General features: G+C 33.4%; 1 protein-coding gene and 1 non-coding gene across 2 annotated transcripts; both read left to right on the top strand.

Annotated features, from left to right (window-relative positions):
* Positions 1-669: 669 nt before the first annotated feature.
* On the top strand, positions 670-12959 carry LOC125057456. The gene is made up of 17 exons (XM_047661164.1): positions 670-1027; positions 2006-2182; positions 3058-3235; positions 4045-4224; positions 4552-4728; positions 5158-5276; positions 6356-6497; positions 6775-6845; positions 7639-7858; positions 8248-8436; positions 8768-8865; positions 9061-9180; positions 9722-9880; positions 10627-10704; positions 11175-11246; positions 11488-11664; positions 12784-12959. The coding sequence occupies exons 1-17, from the start codon at positions 806-808 to the stop codon at positions 12853-12855; spliced, it is 2451 nt and encodes an 816-aa protein (XP_047517120.1). The 5' UTR covers positions 670-805; the 3' UTR covers positions 12856-12959.
* LOC125057601 lies at positions 12069-12187 on the top strand. The gene has a single exon (XR_007118225.1). It is a non-coding gene; the product is annotated as a 5S ribosomal RNA (ribosomal RNA).
* Positions 12960-19016: the final 6057 nt, after the last annotated feature.

The following is a 19016-nucleotide window of genomic DNA, read 5'->3' as shown; positions in this document are numbered from 1 at the left end:
TTGCTGTTTTACTTTTATGAAAATTTATCCATACGGACTTCACCGCGGAAACATTCGGGGAGGCTTCCTAGAACCTCTAAACGTCAACATCTGTTAAAAACTCGATTTTCGAAATATTAAAAAGAAGAATAATAAAAATATGAAAAAAAATAAAATAATGAAACATAAAATTTATTTTAATTCGTCCAGCAAAGCGGGCGCGAAACGGCTAGTACAAGATATTAGCAGAAAGAAATAAAAATAAAATGTAGTAATATTAATATGGACCTGTGAAGAGATTACTACGTGTAGGAGAACAGGTAAAAATCTCCTCCAAGGCCTTCCACAAATACTTACATTTTTTATTATCTCCAGCCAGTAGAGAAGTACTCCTGTGTTATTTATTTCACGCACATTAGTCTGATAAATCGTTATTTGAAAATTGTCATACATTCAATTCTATTCGATTATATTGAATATAAAACTTGAGTCAAATCATAAGCAATGTAACTTCGAATAATGAATGAGTATTCAAAAAGTGACACAAACGAAGTACGTTTTGAAAAAGGAAAGTGTCTCAACAACAATTTTATCCTACTACCATTTTACCAGAGTACATTACCCCCACTACTCTTGTATGATACATGTCCCTTATGTCTGTCGAATCCCCGATAGACAACCATTTAATACCCGGAGCACAATTGGTTATCAGCTTGTTGTGCAAACCGGAAGAGCTATATTTGTCCAGATTACTGATAACTCAGTTACAAACTAACCAACGGACGGTTTAAATGTGGTTAATAACAATCGTTATGACAACGGTAGAATGAAGTTTAAAGATAAAAGAAAAAGCGATGAACGCTGTACACTGTCGATATTTGCGTGTGCTTGTGGTATCATTTCACTATTACTTCACACATATAGTTATGTATGGTGTGGTATAAACATTAATATTAAAAGTCTAATTGATTATGAGTTAGATGAAAGAATTAGGACGTATTTGAGTGATGTGGGTGAGACGCATAGGTTTAAGAGGGATGCTATGCTCGTAAGTAATGTTAGACAGTACAAATTTCTTTGAATAATATTTATGAATCAATTATTTGTTCAATAAGACAGCTTATAATCATGTTTTTATACAAAATACGCTTTGGCTCAAAGCACGGAACACGAATCAAAGATTCGTCATGTAATGTTTACGACGAAAATTAATTACTATCACATATTCAATTGTTTTTTTTGGTAACTAATCTAAATGTATAAAACAAAGTCGTGTTAGTTACACCACTTATAACTAAAGATCGCCTGGACCGATGTTAGTTATCTCTTTTTTGGTGGATTCTTCTCTGCTTCATATCAGATTAAGTATTAAAATATCGGATAAATTATCGAATAACAATAAATAAATTAGTTAATTTTACGAAGGCAAATCGCATGTGGTGCCATCTGGTGACAAAACTATTTCTATAAAAGAAACCTACCACTTTGTTCTTGCGCCGGATAACAAAACAAAAATGTTGCATATCAGAAAGTGCTTTAACATGCAGTATCGCAATATTGGCGGTAGAGAGAAGAGGCCTAATGTGAAAAACTGCCATTCTTGTTTCGCAATGGCAAGCAATAAAACATTTCTGTATTTTCTAATAAATTTGTATTATATTACCTTAATAAAATCCTAAATTTAGTTTAACTTAACGCGATATTATTAGACTGTTAGGCGGAACAAAGTTTGCCGGGTCGGTTAGTTTTGAATATAAAGTATGGTACAACTCAGCTACCAAAAACAATATATTAGTTAACGACTGATGAGAGCAATTACAGGCCTTTTTAAATTCTAATACAATGGTGAAGCTATTTAAACGTTTAACGTCTAATATAGCGGTAAGATTTAAAGACAGGATTCATTAAAATAGAAAAGTATTATTTCGTCTCTTTCTGTCAAATTATGTCTACGTTGTAATAAAAAGAGACAGATTAGTTAAAACTGTAATTATACAGATTTTTTACGAATTACAAATTTTCCAAGAAACCATCGCCAATCCAAGATGACAACACCGTAGCGCCGCATGTCGAATTCTTCAACCCCAAAATGCGACCAGAGCTAGAGGAGAAGGACGCTGCTGAGATGAAGAAAACGGGGGCAAAAGGCCCCGCTCCGGGAGGAGACACCTGGGTCTGGTTGACCAGCTACTCGAGAGTACCTGTAAGGGAATCTTGCTTTTACTTTCTGCTGAAGACAGTCATATTTATTTTTATGTGTCATATATTATTTGGTATTTATTTACGAGTAACTGTCGTTTCCGTCTGTATTTTAGTTGTTCAGTTGTTTTTTGTTATTTTGTCATTTGTTTTTTCTCTATAAAAATACACATGAAAACTTTCTGAAAACATTTTTCTGAAGTCAACTTATGCGTCGCCTTATATATCGTCATAGTCGTAGAATAGTGATAGATCTGACAAATAGTAAACTTTTAAAGGGCAGCCATTTCAAAATAATATATTCATGTTAGTTTTTGTCATAACTTTTTTAATTCATATTCTGTAATTATGAAAATTGGCATACAAGAAAACAAAAGGGTTTGTTTTGGAACAAAATAAAAATAACAACATTAAATTACACAGTTTTCTAGAAAAATCACGTGCTTCTATGAGCGCACCTATCGAATCCGTCACTTTACCGACTAATTAATTTGAAATTTAAAACAAATGGTTTTTTTTTAGTGTAGCTGTAATATTTAGTCAAAGTAGTATCCAAATATAATAAAAAATGGATTTTGGATTTTTTTCAAATCTGACATTGTTCTACGATCATGACGATATTATTATTACACGAATAAAGAAAATATTATAAGTCATGTGTACATATATTCATTATAAGTGTTTTATAGACGCTATATTCGAAAAATAAAAATGCAAACTTTCACACACTCAAGTCCTTTAATTCATTTATTTTAGTCCATGATTATTCGTTATATATATTAACAAAAATTTAAAATAACCTATTATATTTTTTAATCCCTAGAAGATGTGGGAAATAGAGATCTAATTTTAAAAGCCAGGTTTTAACTCGATTTTCAGTACAACGTCGTTCAAGGGTTTTGTAAAGCAACACAAGACTACTGTCCACCTGGAGTTCAGGGCCCCAAAGGTCCAAATGGAGAACCAGGACCAAAAGGAGACCGTGGAGACCCGGGATCAGCTGGAACTCCTGGTCGAGCCGGTGGCAGAGGTCCCGTCGGACCACCTGGCCCGAAAGGTATATGATAAGAGTATAAGTATAATGAACGTTTAAATCAGTAAATAATTTTACTAAGCGTATTTATCACAGTTGAAATTGGGGTCATAAAGTATGTTCAAAGATAATAAAATATACCTGTGGCTTGTCCCGACTTCGTATACACGTGGCAGTTTGTTTTATTTTAAATCAGGGATAATAAAGCATTATAATGTCAAATCAGCAGTTGAGTTTACTATTTTAAGATTACAAATCTTCTTTATGACATGAGCACAGATATATTATGTAATGACAAGACAATTAATAAATAACTTAGTTCTTGTCAAAATATTTAAACTGATTTATGGCAGTAAGTAGTAGAAAATTTTTGAGATATAGACAAAGAAATTCCTGAAATGACGCTACAATTTTCGGTTCATATAGCAACTTTATATGTATGTTTAAACACGATTCTATTTCAATCTTCTTTTAGTGTATCTGTGTACTCTTTTTTAGCAAAAGCCTCCTCCAAATCCCGCCATTCTTCTCTGCAATTTGCCACACTCTGCCATGTACCACCTGCTGTTACTTTAATTTGCTCTATCCACCTTTAAGTTGTCTCCCTCTTTTTCGTTTGCTATACCTTGGGCACGAGTTTATTACTTTTTTCCTCCACTTTTCTGTTATTTTTGCCATGTCCACTCCACTTTTGTTTATTTATTTTTACTGTAATATTACTTATTAATTTAGTATACTGTTACCTTAGTTGTTTTTCTTAAAGCTGTATTCTTTATTTTGTCTATTCTTTTCTTCCCTATGATTCTTTGTTAACACACTATTCTGATTTCCAGGAGAGCGTGGGTTCCCTGGCAACCCTGGCCTTGATGGAAGAGATGGTGTGCCCGGAGAGCCAGGTTTAGATGGACTCTCAGGAAGAAATGGGGCTGATGGGGCAGCGGGAAAAGATGGCAGGGATGGTATCCCTGGAAGAGATGGTAGTCCGGGGAAGAATGGAAAAGATGGCAAAGATGGTGAGATTTACTTTAAAGTATTTGTATAAAAAAGCGCAAAGCTAACGTAATTTTTTTGATTATCTCGTAAACGCGGACCGGATGGTATATAGATAACAACTAGGAACTTAGTATTTTTATTTATGTGTATTTAAGTGTTTTAAAAATATATTAAATTGTAGTATTATCATCTCCAACTCATCTTAATATATGGGATTCTATTTTAGGTAGGGACAAAGACGATGGACATTAAAATTGTAATTAATTTAATTTTTACTATGAAAAATACGAAAATAAAATATTACTCTTTAGTTTTGTTTTCTCTTGTTAATAAAATTACTGTTTAAGGCAAACCAGGCGCAACAGGACCCCAGGGTCCGAGGGGTATAAAGGGGGAACGAGGACCCCAAGGCCCCAAAGGCATGCGTGGGAACGATGGACGCGATGGCTCCCCTGGGAGACCAGGACTATCTATTTATAACTATACTAGGGAAAATCAACTATTTATACCGCCATCTTTTGCATGTAAGTATTTTAAAAGATGCGTTTCCAAAGATTTTAATTTTGTGACATCTTTTTATTTATAAATCTATCTATATAAATAAAAAATAATTGAAAAATATTTTAAAACTCGAAGAAGGCTAGAACCATATTCTTTTTATTTATTCCTTGAACTCTGAAGAAGGTTTTTATGGGAAAAAAATAAAAATTAGGTTTAATTAGTACTTGGTTCTTATACCGGAAAAGTGAACAGTTTCTATGGGGTAGATTTCGATTCCGTGCTTGTATCGATGTTTTATCGACATTTTGTTCTTTCCAATCCGTTATACCATACAATTTTTTTATTATTTAGAAATTCAAATTTGTACAGTTAATTATATGAAACACGCAATGCGGTTTAACCATCTGAGCTCCTGAGCTGAAATGTGAGCTTACAATGAAAACATTTTACAGTGGAAAATCCTCGCCTCATAGTTCGGGAAGGTGACACCATGAGGATGGACTGCAACCCCAAAGGATTTCCAGAACCAACAATTGAATGGCGCAGGGCTGATGGTACACCTATTATCCAGGTAATAAATCATATATGACATACAAATGTCTCCTATTGGGATAGTGTAGCTAATAAATCAGTCTTGTAAGTTATAAAAAAAATTGACACAGCCGTTTAAAAGATCTCAGTCATTTACATAAAATATACACGTACAAATAAGAAGCGGTCCTATTACAATAATATATTAGAAATAATATAATAATAATAATTTAGAATTCCCGTATCACCTCGACGTCCGTCATTCCACAGCTAAGCGTGTCTTAAGGCAGTTTTTGCTGCGCACCACCACTAAGTGGTTTCCACAACTATGTTTCCACATAGTTGTGAAAACAGCTGCCCACTGAAGTATTTCCGAACCAATTCGAATTCGGGTCCTTCAAGAAAAGAGCCGGTGTGGGTCTTCCCTGAGAGTTACGACCTCCAAATGTTCAAAATTCGAGTACACTCCTCCCTCAAAGGCCGGCAACGCACCCACTAAAAATGGGTGTGCATGACTGCCCTTTTTGGGAGGCTCGCCTCCCAAAAAGTATATTATATAAAAAAAGAGCGTACCAATTTTTTAAAGGCCGGCAACGCATTTTCGAGCCTTCTGGCAATGAGAGTGTCCATGGGCGGCGGTATCTTAACAACAGATGAGCCTCCTGCCCGTTTGCCTCCTATTACATAAACAAATATCTAAAAGCCATTGAAAAATTGCAGTTTTATCGTAATAAAAATTAATATTATTAATTCCCTATTATAAAGTTTTACAGTGTAACGAGTCAAAAGTATAATTATATATATATTGTCCACGAACTTTTAATAGTTAACAATTTCTATCCACAAACATTTTTTAGGTATATTTAGATTGCTATCTGTAATAAAATATCAAAAGTGAAAATGGACACTTTCGTAGTTCATCATTTTATTGTATTAAAATGCATTTATTTTTCATATTCACCATATTCAAAATAGAATCACAAATATCAAAGTCTAAACTATATTATTATTATAAGTGATGATTGATATTTTTAACATATTATACAATATTGAACTGATTTGACAATTTTTGCTTACTACGTACTCTTGAAATTATTTACCAAATGTTATTTACTTTAGGGTTCGTGGCGGGATGCGTCAGTGAGTGGTCACGTACTGAACATACCTAATGTCTCCCGATGGCATACGGGCAAGTATGTCTGCCTGGCGAATAATGGTATGCAGCCGTCAGCTAACCAGACCACGGATGTTGAAATACATTGTAAGTTATTTATTTATTATAACCAATAACGTTTGATATGGAACATTGGGCATCTGATGCATCTGATGTAAAGCCCGCCCATGGATTACGATACAAGAAGGCTTGCATGTGCGTAATTTAATAATTGGTACAATCATTTCTTGAAGGACCTTAAGTCGAATGGCATAAATGAAGCGGTTCACAAAATTCTTGCATACAACAGTTTTCCAAATGAAGGCCTACATATAAACTCGTAATTTTACAAAAGAATATCGCACTAACTTGTTTTATTTTACAGTTAGCCCGTACATTCGTGTCCCGAACAATATCCTCTACGTGTATAATAAAACAGCGAAGATTGAATGCGAGGTAGGTATACAAACGATTGTCATTTATTTTTTCACATACATTAAAAAACAATTCAATTTTGGAACCCTGTAATTCTCAATAGCGGTATTTCAATCGCAACTGAGCTAATTGATAGACCTTCCTCGTAATTGCATACAAAAACGTATGTTTTATTGTCGCTATTAAAACTTTAAAGAGGTTGCCAGAGGTAACAAAAATGTACAATTAAAAATACGAGTTATCGAATAAAAGACAATCATGGTATCGATTAAAGAGCGAAACACGCCATTCTTCGAAACAAACATTCTCACTTCCTTAATTATAAAGATTGTACAACCAACGAACGAATGCTGTATTTTAAAACTGTGTTTTTTATCATAATTTTTAAATAATTATATTTAATTTCAGTCTTAAAGATAACGTCGTAAGTTATGCAAAACGTTGGGTCAATGTCGACGACTCATTGGTTTAGTGGTTAGTACCCCTAACTGCGAATCCATGGGTCCCGGGTTCGATCCCCGGCTGAGACAAACATCGATGTGATGAGCATTTGGTGTTGTGTCTTGGGTGTTTAAATATGTATTTATATGTCTATCTACGGATATATATACATATTATAGATATAATATGTATATATATCCGTTGCCTAGTACCCATAACACAAGCTTCACCAGCTTAGCATGGGACTAGGTCAATTGGTGTGAATTGTCTTAAAAAAAAAATGTTATTATTTTAGATTCAAAATGAATCCAAAATTGTGATATTAAAATGCGTTTTAATCAGTATTATTAGTTGCCTGGAATTCTACTTCCAGGTCCAAGCCTGGCCTGAACCAGTATTCGCATGGGAATGTGATGGAGTTACCATGGAAGGGACGAGGTTTAACGCCGAGGTATCCCCAACTGGGGACGCATGGAGATGGATAATGAGACTCGAGATACCTAATATCAGAGAAAATGATCTAAGACAGTACAGCTGCGTAGCCAAAAATGAACTTAATAATCAAACTGTTAAGGGCCATATACGATTGGCGTGTAAGTACCAAAGATTTTAAATATAAGAAGTACTTAAATTTTAAATATAGAACCGTGAAATATTAATGCCTTTGGTTTATGTCAATATATACGTAATATATAAAATTCTCGGGTCACGGTGTTTGTAATTAAACTCCTCCGAAATGGCTCGACCGATTTTCGTGAAGTTTTGTGTGTCGGTTAGGTCTGCGCATCGGACAATATTTATTCTATTTTTCATCTCCCTAAATGGTGGTCTACCCCTAAATTTTTTTATTTAGTTTTTAGACAAAAACTAAATAGTAGATTTTTTTTTTAAGATTTTTATCTTGTTACGACAAAGAAGTAGAACTTCTAACGCGTGTACATAAGTACACACACGTTTTTTTTTAACCTGCAATCTTTACCAGTCCCAGGACCAAACCAGCAAAGCCAAGTCCAGCAGCCAATGGAGTACGGCTCTCGTCCCCCAACACTAACATCGTACGAGGAGTTGTGCCAGGTCCAAAAGTGTCCCTCGTGCCCACATTGTGATCGAGCTGTGCTGATGATATCTAGTATGAATGGAACTGCTGGATATAAGCCACGGCGCAATACAAGTAAGGATTTTGTGAAATAAATATAAAAACGTAAATCTTTGTTTATCTTTTTAGTATAATTAATAATCCAAATCCGAAATTGATAATGATTATAATAATAAAATGTGGTAAAAATAATAATAATGTGGTAAAAATAATAATGTTCCTTAGTTGGGTTCGCTTTAATAAGTAGAAAGTGTCATGAAGATCCCATGAGTATTTGTACTTAAAGCACTGATTTTTGCACATTTTTTTCATCTTTATTAAGATTAGAGCAAAAAACAGGAGTAATTACAGGAAAATTGCATATTTTAACATAGTTTGTGAAAAATAACTAAACCTCTTTTAACAGACTGTCAACTTTACGCGATTGGTAAACCGGTGTATCACCGTTATAAAGATGAATTGTTTGGAGCCTGGTTAAGAGATTCTAATGCCACCGAAAGTCAGGTACGAAATCGTACACACAACATATATTTCCTCTTATAATTGAATTAAATAATGGGTGTCAACTTAGTTTAATTCACTTAATATATATTATACGAGGCAGGAGAAATCCTCAAAAAGAAAATTCTTAAATAAATTTAAACTAGGTATATCTATACTATATACTTACAATTTTAGAATATCGCCATATAATTTCAGAAAGAGAAACTTTGGACGACTCAAGAGAATGATGTGGAAAGATTGAGAGAGTATCGCACCAAAGCGAGCTTCAAAAAAGACCATGTTGACGAATTTCATAAATTACAGAAACCATTCTTTGTAAGTAAAAATTAAAAGTAAAAATTGGGAAGTAAAATATCTAGTTAATATTTCTTCTATATTATTATGTTTGTATATCTTTTACATAAACACTTTTAATTACATTCTTTTGAACACTAGTAAATTTACATTAAAATAAATAAAAATAAATCAGGAGAGAGTAGACAACCTTTTAAGGTCTGGGCCTCAGACTTATTTCTGTTTCGTAATCATATCTCAATCTAATAGGCAAGTAGGTGATCAGCCTCCTATGCCTGAACCCGCCGTCGACTATTTAGCAAGCCGGTTTCCTCACGATATTTTTCTTCAACGTTGGAGCGAATGTTGCATGCGCACTTAGAAAGAATGTCCATTGGTACACAGCCGGGCATCGAAGCTTCGATGTGAGGCATAAGAGTCAAACACTGAAGCCACTAGGCCAACACTACTCTTTTAATTTTCCATTCGTGTAGCAATTTCCAATTCCAATATCAAAATACCTGTCGTACTTATCGTTGTATGCACCCACATCCAATAGCTCATTTCCAGTTTAATGTTTCAGGGTAACGGGCACATAGTATATAGTGGATCGTTCTTCTACCAGGCCAATGAATCTGGTCATCCAGGGGACATCATCAGATATGACCTCACTCAGAGTAGGATAAAATCCGTCCACCTGCCTTATGCTGCAGGAAGGCTCTATTCATCACAGCACAATCAGGTAAAAAAGCTAGAAATATTTTTTTTCTATCGATCGTTCTTTGCAGGCAATTTGCTAATTAATCTACTGTGCCGTGATTATTGGTTTCGCCAATAGTCGAACCCAGAATGTCTAATGTTTGGACGTCGATATTAAAGAAATATATCCTTTCCCTTTAAGCCCTGTATACTATAGCGACAATAAAATTTAAAGAGCTATCAGACTATTCCTTTTATACGGAACTTGACTTACTTGGGATACAAATACAGGACCATATTCTAATCTACTTAAAAGGTAAGAGCTAGCGAGAGTCAAACATTGATATACTTGACAGCACTCAAGACGAGAATTTGGCAAGTTACGAATTAGATTGTGGATCACTATCCAACTAGCGTAACTATACCATGTGGGGCCCGTGGCAAATTCTTTTGATGGGGCCCTATTAGTACAAATCGACACGTTGTATTTAGTTAAATTTTAATAAACTTCGAGGTTTTCAGAGTACACACGTTGTATATGTCCCACTAATGGCCAGAGGCCTCCTAGGCGAGAGGGAATGGTCTGTAGTCCCCACGGTAGCCCAATGCGTATTGGAGTCATCACATTCATCCATAGAACATAATATCTCTTGGGCCCTCTTGGGTCGGAGCCCCGTGGCATTTTGTCAGCCCTGCCACCCTATTGTTACGCCACTGATTAAAATAAAAGATTTTATAATCGAAGCGTCCTAATCGAGGAGATATATATTTTTTAATGTTTTGTTTTAGGTTGACTTTAGCGCAGACGACAATGGTCTATGGGCTATTTATTCAATTGAAAAATCAAACAATACGGCTGTAGCTAAGGTATTCATATTAAAATATTTTTAAACTAGCTGTTCCCTGCCCATACCAAGATATTTAGTAATGCTTCTGTAGATTCGAAATCCAATTTGGCTAGTGTAATTTCTATGTGACTTGCGAGTTTATATCTGGATAGTTTAACGATCTCAGAATCCATAGATTTGGACATTTTATTATAAAGAAAGGGGCCCCTAAATGCAAAGGAGCGTCGGCCAAACACAAGTCCTTCGTTTTGGCGTTGGGAATAAAAAACGTCTGTTCTTAGATGTGTCCTGATTTGTGAGACCATGGAATTTATGATATCTTGAACAGGTCGCTAAGATATTTAGCTTCCTTACTGAGAGGGTTTTTGTTTCTAGGTGGAGTTTGACTGTGTGTAATATAGATAGATTACCTACCATTTCTTAAACTTAATAAAATTACATAAAAATCAAATTGCATTAATAAATATATACTTTTTTATTTATTTTAAGCTAAGATTCGATCCGAATAAAGATGACCTAAATATCGACTACTTATGGAATATATCATTAAATCATAAACAGGTAAGTCTAGGTTATATTATTCTTGTATAAAAAATAGGTACTTTTAAGGCAATCCCTTATCCTCTAGTACATGCCTATTACCACAGATAACTGTAACCATAGATAATGAAAGTTAATTTAATTATATATTTAGTTAATTGTCATTACATTAGTGATTTAACGTTTTTAAAAACAATGTGATTTTGAAATCAATTAATAGTTCTTGCGTGGATTTTATATTCAAAGTTTATTTTTCTTACAGGTTGGCGAAATGTTCATAGTATGTGGAGTGTTGTATGCTCTAGATTCGGCGACAGATAGAGAGAGCAAAGTGACAGTCGCGATTGACTTGTACCAGAATAAACCTGTGGAAGTCACTCTGCAGTTCACTAACCCGTTTCGGAAGACCACACAGCTTGGATATGATCACACGCATAAGGTAATATTTTATGTGGAAAGGAGGTGAGTTTTGGAACGAAGTTCCTTATCGCGCGTTGTGAAAGGGGACTGGACGGAAAAAATTCTTACGAAAAGTTGTCACGACACTTTTTTGCTATTTGCTATTGTAATACACCAGTTCTCGTCCGATCACCGAAGTTAAGCAACGTCGGGCGAGGTCAGTACTTGGATGGGTGACCGCCTGAGAACACCTCGTGATGTTGGCTTTTTTTTGTAGTGATAAGAAATGAAAATTAATTTTGGAATCACTTAACTAAATTAGTCTTGTTGGAACGAAGTTATCGAGCGTCGCGAAAGGGGGCTAGACGGAATAAATTAAGACCAAAAGTTGTAACGACACTTTTTGCTATAGTTGTTATATTTTACATTTTCGATTTAGCTATCGCCAACGTCCATACCACGTTGAATACACCGGTTCTCGTCCGATCACCGAAGTTAAGCAACGTCGGGCGAGGTCAGTACTTGGATGGGTGACCGCCTGGGAACACCTCGTGATGTTGGCTTTTTTTTTTCGTCGTAAGATTGGTGTCGAGAAAATCTATCATACTGTTATGATACCAATTAACATATAAATCAATCGAAAGGAATTTCGTTCCATCCGGGTGTCCCTTGACACCTCTAAAGTTTTTTTATATACACAAGTTGAGAACATAATTGCAATTTATTCATTTTATACACAATTTTATAAGATCTCGTATTTTATATTAAGGTTTATTTACATTGTAACTTCTACTGTAATTTCGATTTCTATTTCAAAATAAAACGATCTGTATAGCGCCATAAGTATAGCGCCATCTGTGGAAATTTATCGAAACTATCAAGGCACCAAAAATTTATTCTAAATTCAATCTAATATCTTTGTTCCACGCAAGACATCGTTCGTTGGAACTGTGTGTTAAACTTAATTACGTATAGAGGGCATTATTAACAATATATTATCATGTTATATTGATTTCCAGATACTTTGCTAGGTGGCGCTTTTCTAAAGACGGTTTTATTAAAAATATATCAGAGATGGCGGCGCTATTTTAAAACTTGTTGTAGAAATATTTTTACTTACATATTATTATCCTATTTAATGTCATTTATTATCTTCCAGGAGCTTTATTCTTGGGATCGTGGAAACCAATTAACTTATCCCGTAAGATATAACGAGCTACCTGGACCGTAATGAAACGGTGAAATAAATTATAAGTTTAAGATTAATATGCTGTATCGATAATTTATTATTTTATACGATTGTTCACACAAAAATAAATGAATTTTTAAACAGTATTTTATTTAGCTAATTTGTATTCAATTGGTTATGTTTTATTTGGATAAGATGCGATTCCCGACCAAAAAAATTAAACGAATTATAGACACGCTATTTAAAATGAAATCAAATCGAAACAAAATGTGTTTAAGTATTAAGTCTTTAAAATTAATAAACTACCCAGAGATATTGTGTTTTAACCGACACGTCTGGTCAGCGGTTAGCATATTACACTAACATAATATATTTCATACACTATATTGGTGGTTAGGTACAGATGTAGTCAAGTGTGAACCGGTCACGATCCGGTTAAAGTGCATTAATGTCATACTTGTGGAAATAAAAGTCTCAAATCTCTGATTGATTTATGCGAAGGACCAATAAACCAAACCAACCAAGGAGTATGAGGCAGACACGACAATATGGAGCCACACAGTTCCTACATTTATGAATTTTATTGTAACTGAAGAATAATACAAAAAAAAACACAGTGCTTTAGTTTAGTTAATTTTATTTAGTTATTAAGTTTCCGACTTCATACATAGTACTAAATCTACTGATTATTTTACAAAATCTTCCATCTAAAATGTATTACAATTAAAGTAAACATAAGTTAAAAAAATAAAATACAATTATTAGAAATTTGTTGGTACTTAAAACAGAAAAAAAAAAAAGAATATCATCAGCAAAACAGCGAATTAGGTTCGAGAAAAGCACTCCACAATGCTTTCTCTAAAACCGATCAGCCCACTACCGAATATATCCAGCTCCGGTTAAGCTGTGTTCAATCCGTTAATCGCGAAGAATTCGAACGAGAGGTGCCTGAACTCCTAGGTTGGTTTTGGCAGAAGGAATTAGGAAAATATTGCTGATTTTAGACCTAGGGAATGAATAAGGGACGACAATTTTAATATCCTGTCAGATGCCACTGCTCTGTGCTCTGTATATGATTATTTAGCAATTTATGCAAGAAGGTAACAAGTTCTCCGATTGTACAGTGATATCATATTAATTTTTTTGAGTCGCTGATGGTACGGGTGTCAATCCTCTACTTATGAAAGCTAGGTGTCGCGTACAAGATCTTTGAATGTTTTGCTTTAGTTAAAACATTCCGCTTGTTAGAAAATCTCCCCAATTTCTACTACTAGCTCGATAATTTTACTGTCATCACAATAATTAAGGACATTAATTATTAAGCATTCCTTAAGTATTCTGGCTAATTATGTTTTGTTTCATATTTGCCACCGTCAATATATGATATATATCTACTTTCTACTATTAAATACACTTTATTCAATTACGTATTAAGTGTTACTAGAAATTAGGTAAGTCCCGTGTGTTTCAAACGCTACTCAAACATTGAATTTGCCTTAACGATGCGTGACCAACAGTTTGCCAATACGCACTTCTGGCACATCCCGCGCCTACGGCCCATAAAAGGCTTGCCAATCCGTGACTTGGCAGAAGTTGCCTATAACCCGATCAATACTTGCGCGGCGCCATCGCGCAGCAAAATTACACTTTAATAGTTCATTAGATCTGACAAAAATGCCAGGGACAGTTTAAATTCAGTACACGCTATCGATTCGCGGTCGAAGTTATCGCAAAAATGGCGCTTGTTCGAATTGAGTTTTTATAGTTTCCGCAGCGGCTGTTAGCTGTTGTCATGTCGCTGGAAGATATTTTGATTTACAATCTATTTATGTTAACGTAAAATTGTAAACACCGTTAGATTGTAATCTATCTCGCGAGATTATAAACTGTCGAAAGATTGTGAACCTCAGCGTACTGCTTACAATTTAACGTATTATTATTCGGTAGATTGTACTACACTAACTTAGTTATCATTCAAACTTCTTTGGTCAATTACAGATTAATTTTACTTCCCAACAATTTCATATAACTACCGAATAATAATACGTAAATTTGTAAGCAGTTCGTTGAGGTTCACAATCTTTCGACAGTTTATAATCTCGCGAGATAGATTACAATCTAACGGTTTTTACAATTTTACGGTGACATATACGCAATATAAAGTTATAGCCAAATACGTAACTGATTATTTAAAAGTCAAAAGTCAAAAATCATTTATTCATATAGGTAACACAATGTACACTTATGAACGTCAAAAATGAAAAAAGAAATATACATAATATGCTTCTAATTTTACATTTACTGCCAGTTCTCAAATCAAGGGCGTAGAACGGAAGAGAAGAACTGGCAATAAACTCTCCGCCACTCTTTTTAATTCGAGTTTTAATAACGGAATAAATTACTAGCCGCATAGCATAATGGACACATAAGATATGATATTAAGATTTACGATAGCCACGGTCGCACGGGCAACAGCGCTATGCATAGCCATTGGTTATAAGTCCCCCCTAATGCATGAGGCGAACGGCTATTTGCATCTGTTCCACAGATTAAATACTTATCTATGTTGCAAGTGTAAGGGTGATATTCAGAAACGAGGTTAAGACAGAATCCAATAGGTTTTTGCATACGACAGTCAGAGATGATTCATTTCTGTAGAGCCTTGTGTTACTAGCAGAAAGCTTTATTTTCGATGTGTCTTTGTACATTGAATAAATCAACACTGAAATGGAATAGTTCTAAATCACTTAATGTCTAAGTTAGTCTCATAAATAAATAATCGACATTACCAAACTTAGATTGTAGAGTCAGTCTAGTTCTCGCTGCTTCTAACCAGTTTAAATATACCTGGATCGAAGAATAACGTTGGCATGTTCTTGAACAATGTTTGGAAAGCTTCCACGTATACGTTATACGCGTGAATTAAAATAAAAAGGATTTCATGAATGATTTTGTATTATAATGAAAGATTAGTGCTTCTTCTATTATATTTAGGTTATATTTAATGTAATAACCACATAGTTTTAGAATTACAACTACATAAATATAGTGACGTAACGGACCATTTTATGCGTACTGTTTTACTAAAACTTGATTATTGTGCGATATCTTGATTTAATTTACTAAAAAACTTAACATCTATCAATATTTATTTTATCAAATGAACGTAAATTTAAATCAAAATATGAATAAAGATTTTTCGTTAGTCCATTACGCGACGAGCCCACGAAGCAAAAAAATTTAAATATGCCCAAGTAAAACCTTGAAACTATCATAATTAAGTAGAGGCCGCTAATACCATAAAGTTTTATTGCAGCGCCATCTCTTCGCTAGCTATAGAAGTATATTTCTGAAAGAAGTACCTGGCACAACAAATGGTGCACCGTTTGCTCAAAACTGATTTTTATTACTTGTGAGGGTGTAATTACAAACAAAAAGAAATTTGAGGTTCGAAATACAACAGCGTCTAGACCGTTTCAAACTGAAAAATAGAGGGCTGGGGGGAACACCCACAACGGGCCACAAATGAATCATACCGCAATCAGACCTCGTCATTTCCCCTGAATGTTTTATCGCTGATTTCCTATGAACACGTATTGATTTACGATACATGCATAAAATAACACTCGTAATGTGTCCAAAGTCAAAATCATATATTCATATAGGTAACAGAGTGTACACTTGTGAACGTCAAAAAAGAAATATACAATAAATGCTTCTAATTTTACATTTACTGCTAGTTCTCAAATCAAGGGCGTAGAAGAGAAGAACTGGCAATAAACTCTCCGCCAGTCGCCGAGTTTTTTGTTTTACACAACGTTTGTAAGGAGCTGCAACCATTACACCACGTTCCACATGACATTCCATTGTCATCCTTTTAATTACCACTTTTGGCAGATTAATTAATTATACTACGGGATTATATACCATAAGTAGTTCTTCAGATTTCATTTGAACATTGACCAACTGCTGACGCGGCTCACGTAGTTGTTCTAAATTTTAACAGCTGAAGGTGCGCGATACACCAACAGCTCACAAGAATAATATTATGTATGTGTGAATAGGTGTAAGTAGTTTAAGATATTATTTTATAACAATAAATTATATTTGAATATTGCTCTGTCTTATTCATCGCTTCCTATCAAAGTGGCGAAGACTTCTTCAAGCCCTTAATTATCGTGGTGAGCCTGTCCGATAGCTTTGAGACAACCACTCTTAGGGTCGATTCGACCAAACAAGAGTAAATCTTAATCTTAGAATAAATCGTCAGTTAATCGAGAGTAAATCAATTTTACGTTTTACCAACTACAAATTCTAAGAATAGTGGGCTTATTCGGGAATTGCTACTATACCGCCGTTTCGCACGGAATAACAGCTATTCCTAGAATAATTTAATGGCGTCAGTCAGTCCAATCAGCTGATTTCTGTCATTTCACAAATATGTATTCTGTGTTTTAATTTCAAGTCAACGCAACGCACTAAATTAATAGTCTAGCATTGTATAATGAAACGTTTAAACAATTTATTATTTATTTATTTGTTTTTAGATTTTTTATTTTCTATAATATTAGAATGAAATTCAACTGGGCTCAACAGAAGTTCCTTTTTAGACGAAAGCCTCAAACAAACAAGAAATAAAAACTTTTTGTTGTCGTTTGACACCTGTTAAAAGCTACTTTTTCACACTATAATACGGCAAAATCGAGTTGACATGATGTATGCTCTTACACTGTCCCGTTGTAGAACAACATTTATTTGCCGAGTTTTATTTTCGTTCACCATTCTCTTGCTATTCGCGTATTTAGTCTAGTCGACAAGTTGAAAATGGAACAAAATAGAGATACTGCTCTTAAAATTATGTGCGATAGCTCATTCGAACCGGAATGACGCCTAGAAAAATGTGCTAAAAGCGTGTATTAGCACATAAAAAATTGCAAAAGTTATAGACAATTAAAGATGAAAAAAAAATGGCATTTAGTTTTTTGCCAATATTTAATAAACTATTAATATTTAAGAAATTTCAAATAAAGATTCTGAAAGAAGAGGAAATTTCCAATAAAATACTCCTAACTCTCGGAACTCTATCTCCATTATTTATAACTTTAATTTAACGCTGAAAATAGGTCTGCGGGTGACATTTTTAGGATTCGCGCGTGGCGTCAAAAGCGACTACGGCACATTAATTAATTTATTTAAGGTATTGAATTTTTTTTTTTAAATTTGAAAAAATTATGGTGTGTTCTGAACACTATAATTAATTTATTCCCGTTGAAAATTTTACTTAAAGTTAATTTTTCAACAAGTTAAATAATTGTTAACAAACGAAATTTTCTCGAACGACCGTCTTAATTGTAAGTGAAAAAAAATGTTTAAATAATGGTCGTAAAAATATTTCGCTTCGTAGAGCCTTTCTTACATACATACTTAACAAGATCGTGCCATAAAAGTTAAAAAAATATTTATACTTTGTTTATAACATTTTTTTTACTTAAACAAAAACTTAAAAATCCATGTAATGTTGTTAAAAAAATTTTTTTTTTTTCTAAATCATCATATAATCGTTTTTTTATTAATACAAGATATTTATTGATTTGCAAAAAAAAAATTCCCGCCATTTGTTGATAAATTTTTTTTTAACAAATTGAATAAATAAATATTTTTTAAAAAAATTTTAACACAACTTTATTACATTAAAAATTTTATGATTTTTAAAAAAAATTTTTTTCCTAAATAACAATTTTTAATTGTTTATAATCGTTTTTTTTATTTTCTATTGTTTAAATGATAAGTTAAAAAAATTTTTTTTTCTAAAAGTCATAATTGACATATATAACAAAGTATAGAAAAAAAAAAAATAATTTTAAATAAAAGTAATATTCATGATAATCAAAAAATTTACAAAATTTTTTTTTCTATACTTTGTTATATATGGTTGTTTTTGTTAATTTTAGAAGTTTTAGAAAAAAAATAAAAAAAAATTGAATATTTGTTTATAACAACTTGGTAAGTTAATAAACAATAGAATTGTTGATTAAAAAAAAATTTTTTTCTGTTACTTTAAAGAGGACTGTCAATTATGACTTTTCGAAAAAAATTTTTTTTAACTAATTATTTAAACAATAGAAAATTAAAAAAAACGATTATAAACAATTAAAAATTGTTATTTAGGAAAAAAAATTTTTTAAAAAATCATAAAATTTTTA

Source organism: Pieris napi, chromosome 16, assembly GCF_905475465.1.
Source record: "Pieris napi chromosome 16, ilPieNapi1.2, whole genome shotgun sequence".
NCBI classification, from domain to species: domain Eukaryota; kingdom Metazoa; phylum Arthropoda; class Insecta; order Lepidoptera; family Pieridae; genus Pieris; species Pieris napi.
This window is presented reverse-complemented; position numbering and strand designations above follow the sequence as displayed.

Bases quoted from the DNA above. Each gene is read 5' to 3' on its own strand.
- LOC125057456 (XM_047661164.1), top strand. From the start codon at position 806: ATGAAGTTTAAAGATAAAAGAAAAAGCGATGAACGCTGTACACTGTCG. The intron at 2,183-3,057 runs GTAAGGGAATCT...CTCGATTTTCAG, and splicing joins CCAGCTACTCGAGAGTACCT to TACAACGTCGTTCAAGGGTT. The intron at 6,498-6,774 runs GTAAGTTATTTA...TTTATTTTACAG, and splicing joins CACGGATGTTGAAATACATT to TTAGCCCGTACATTCGTGTC.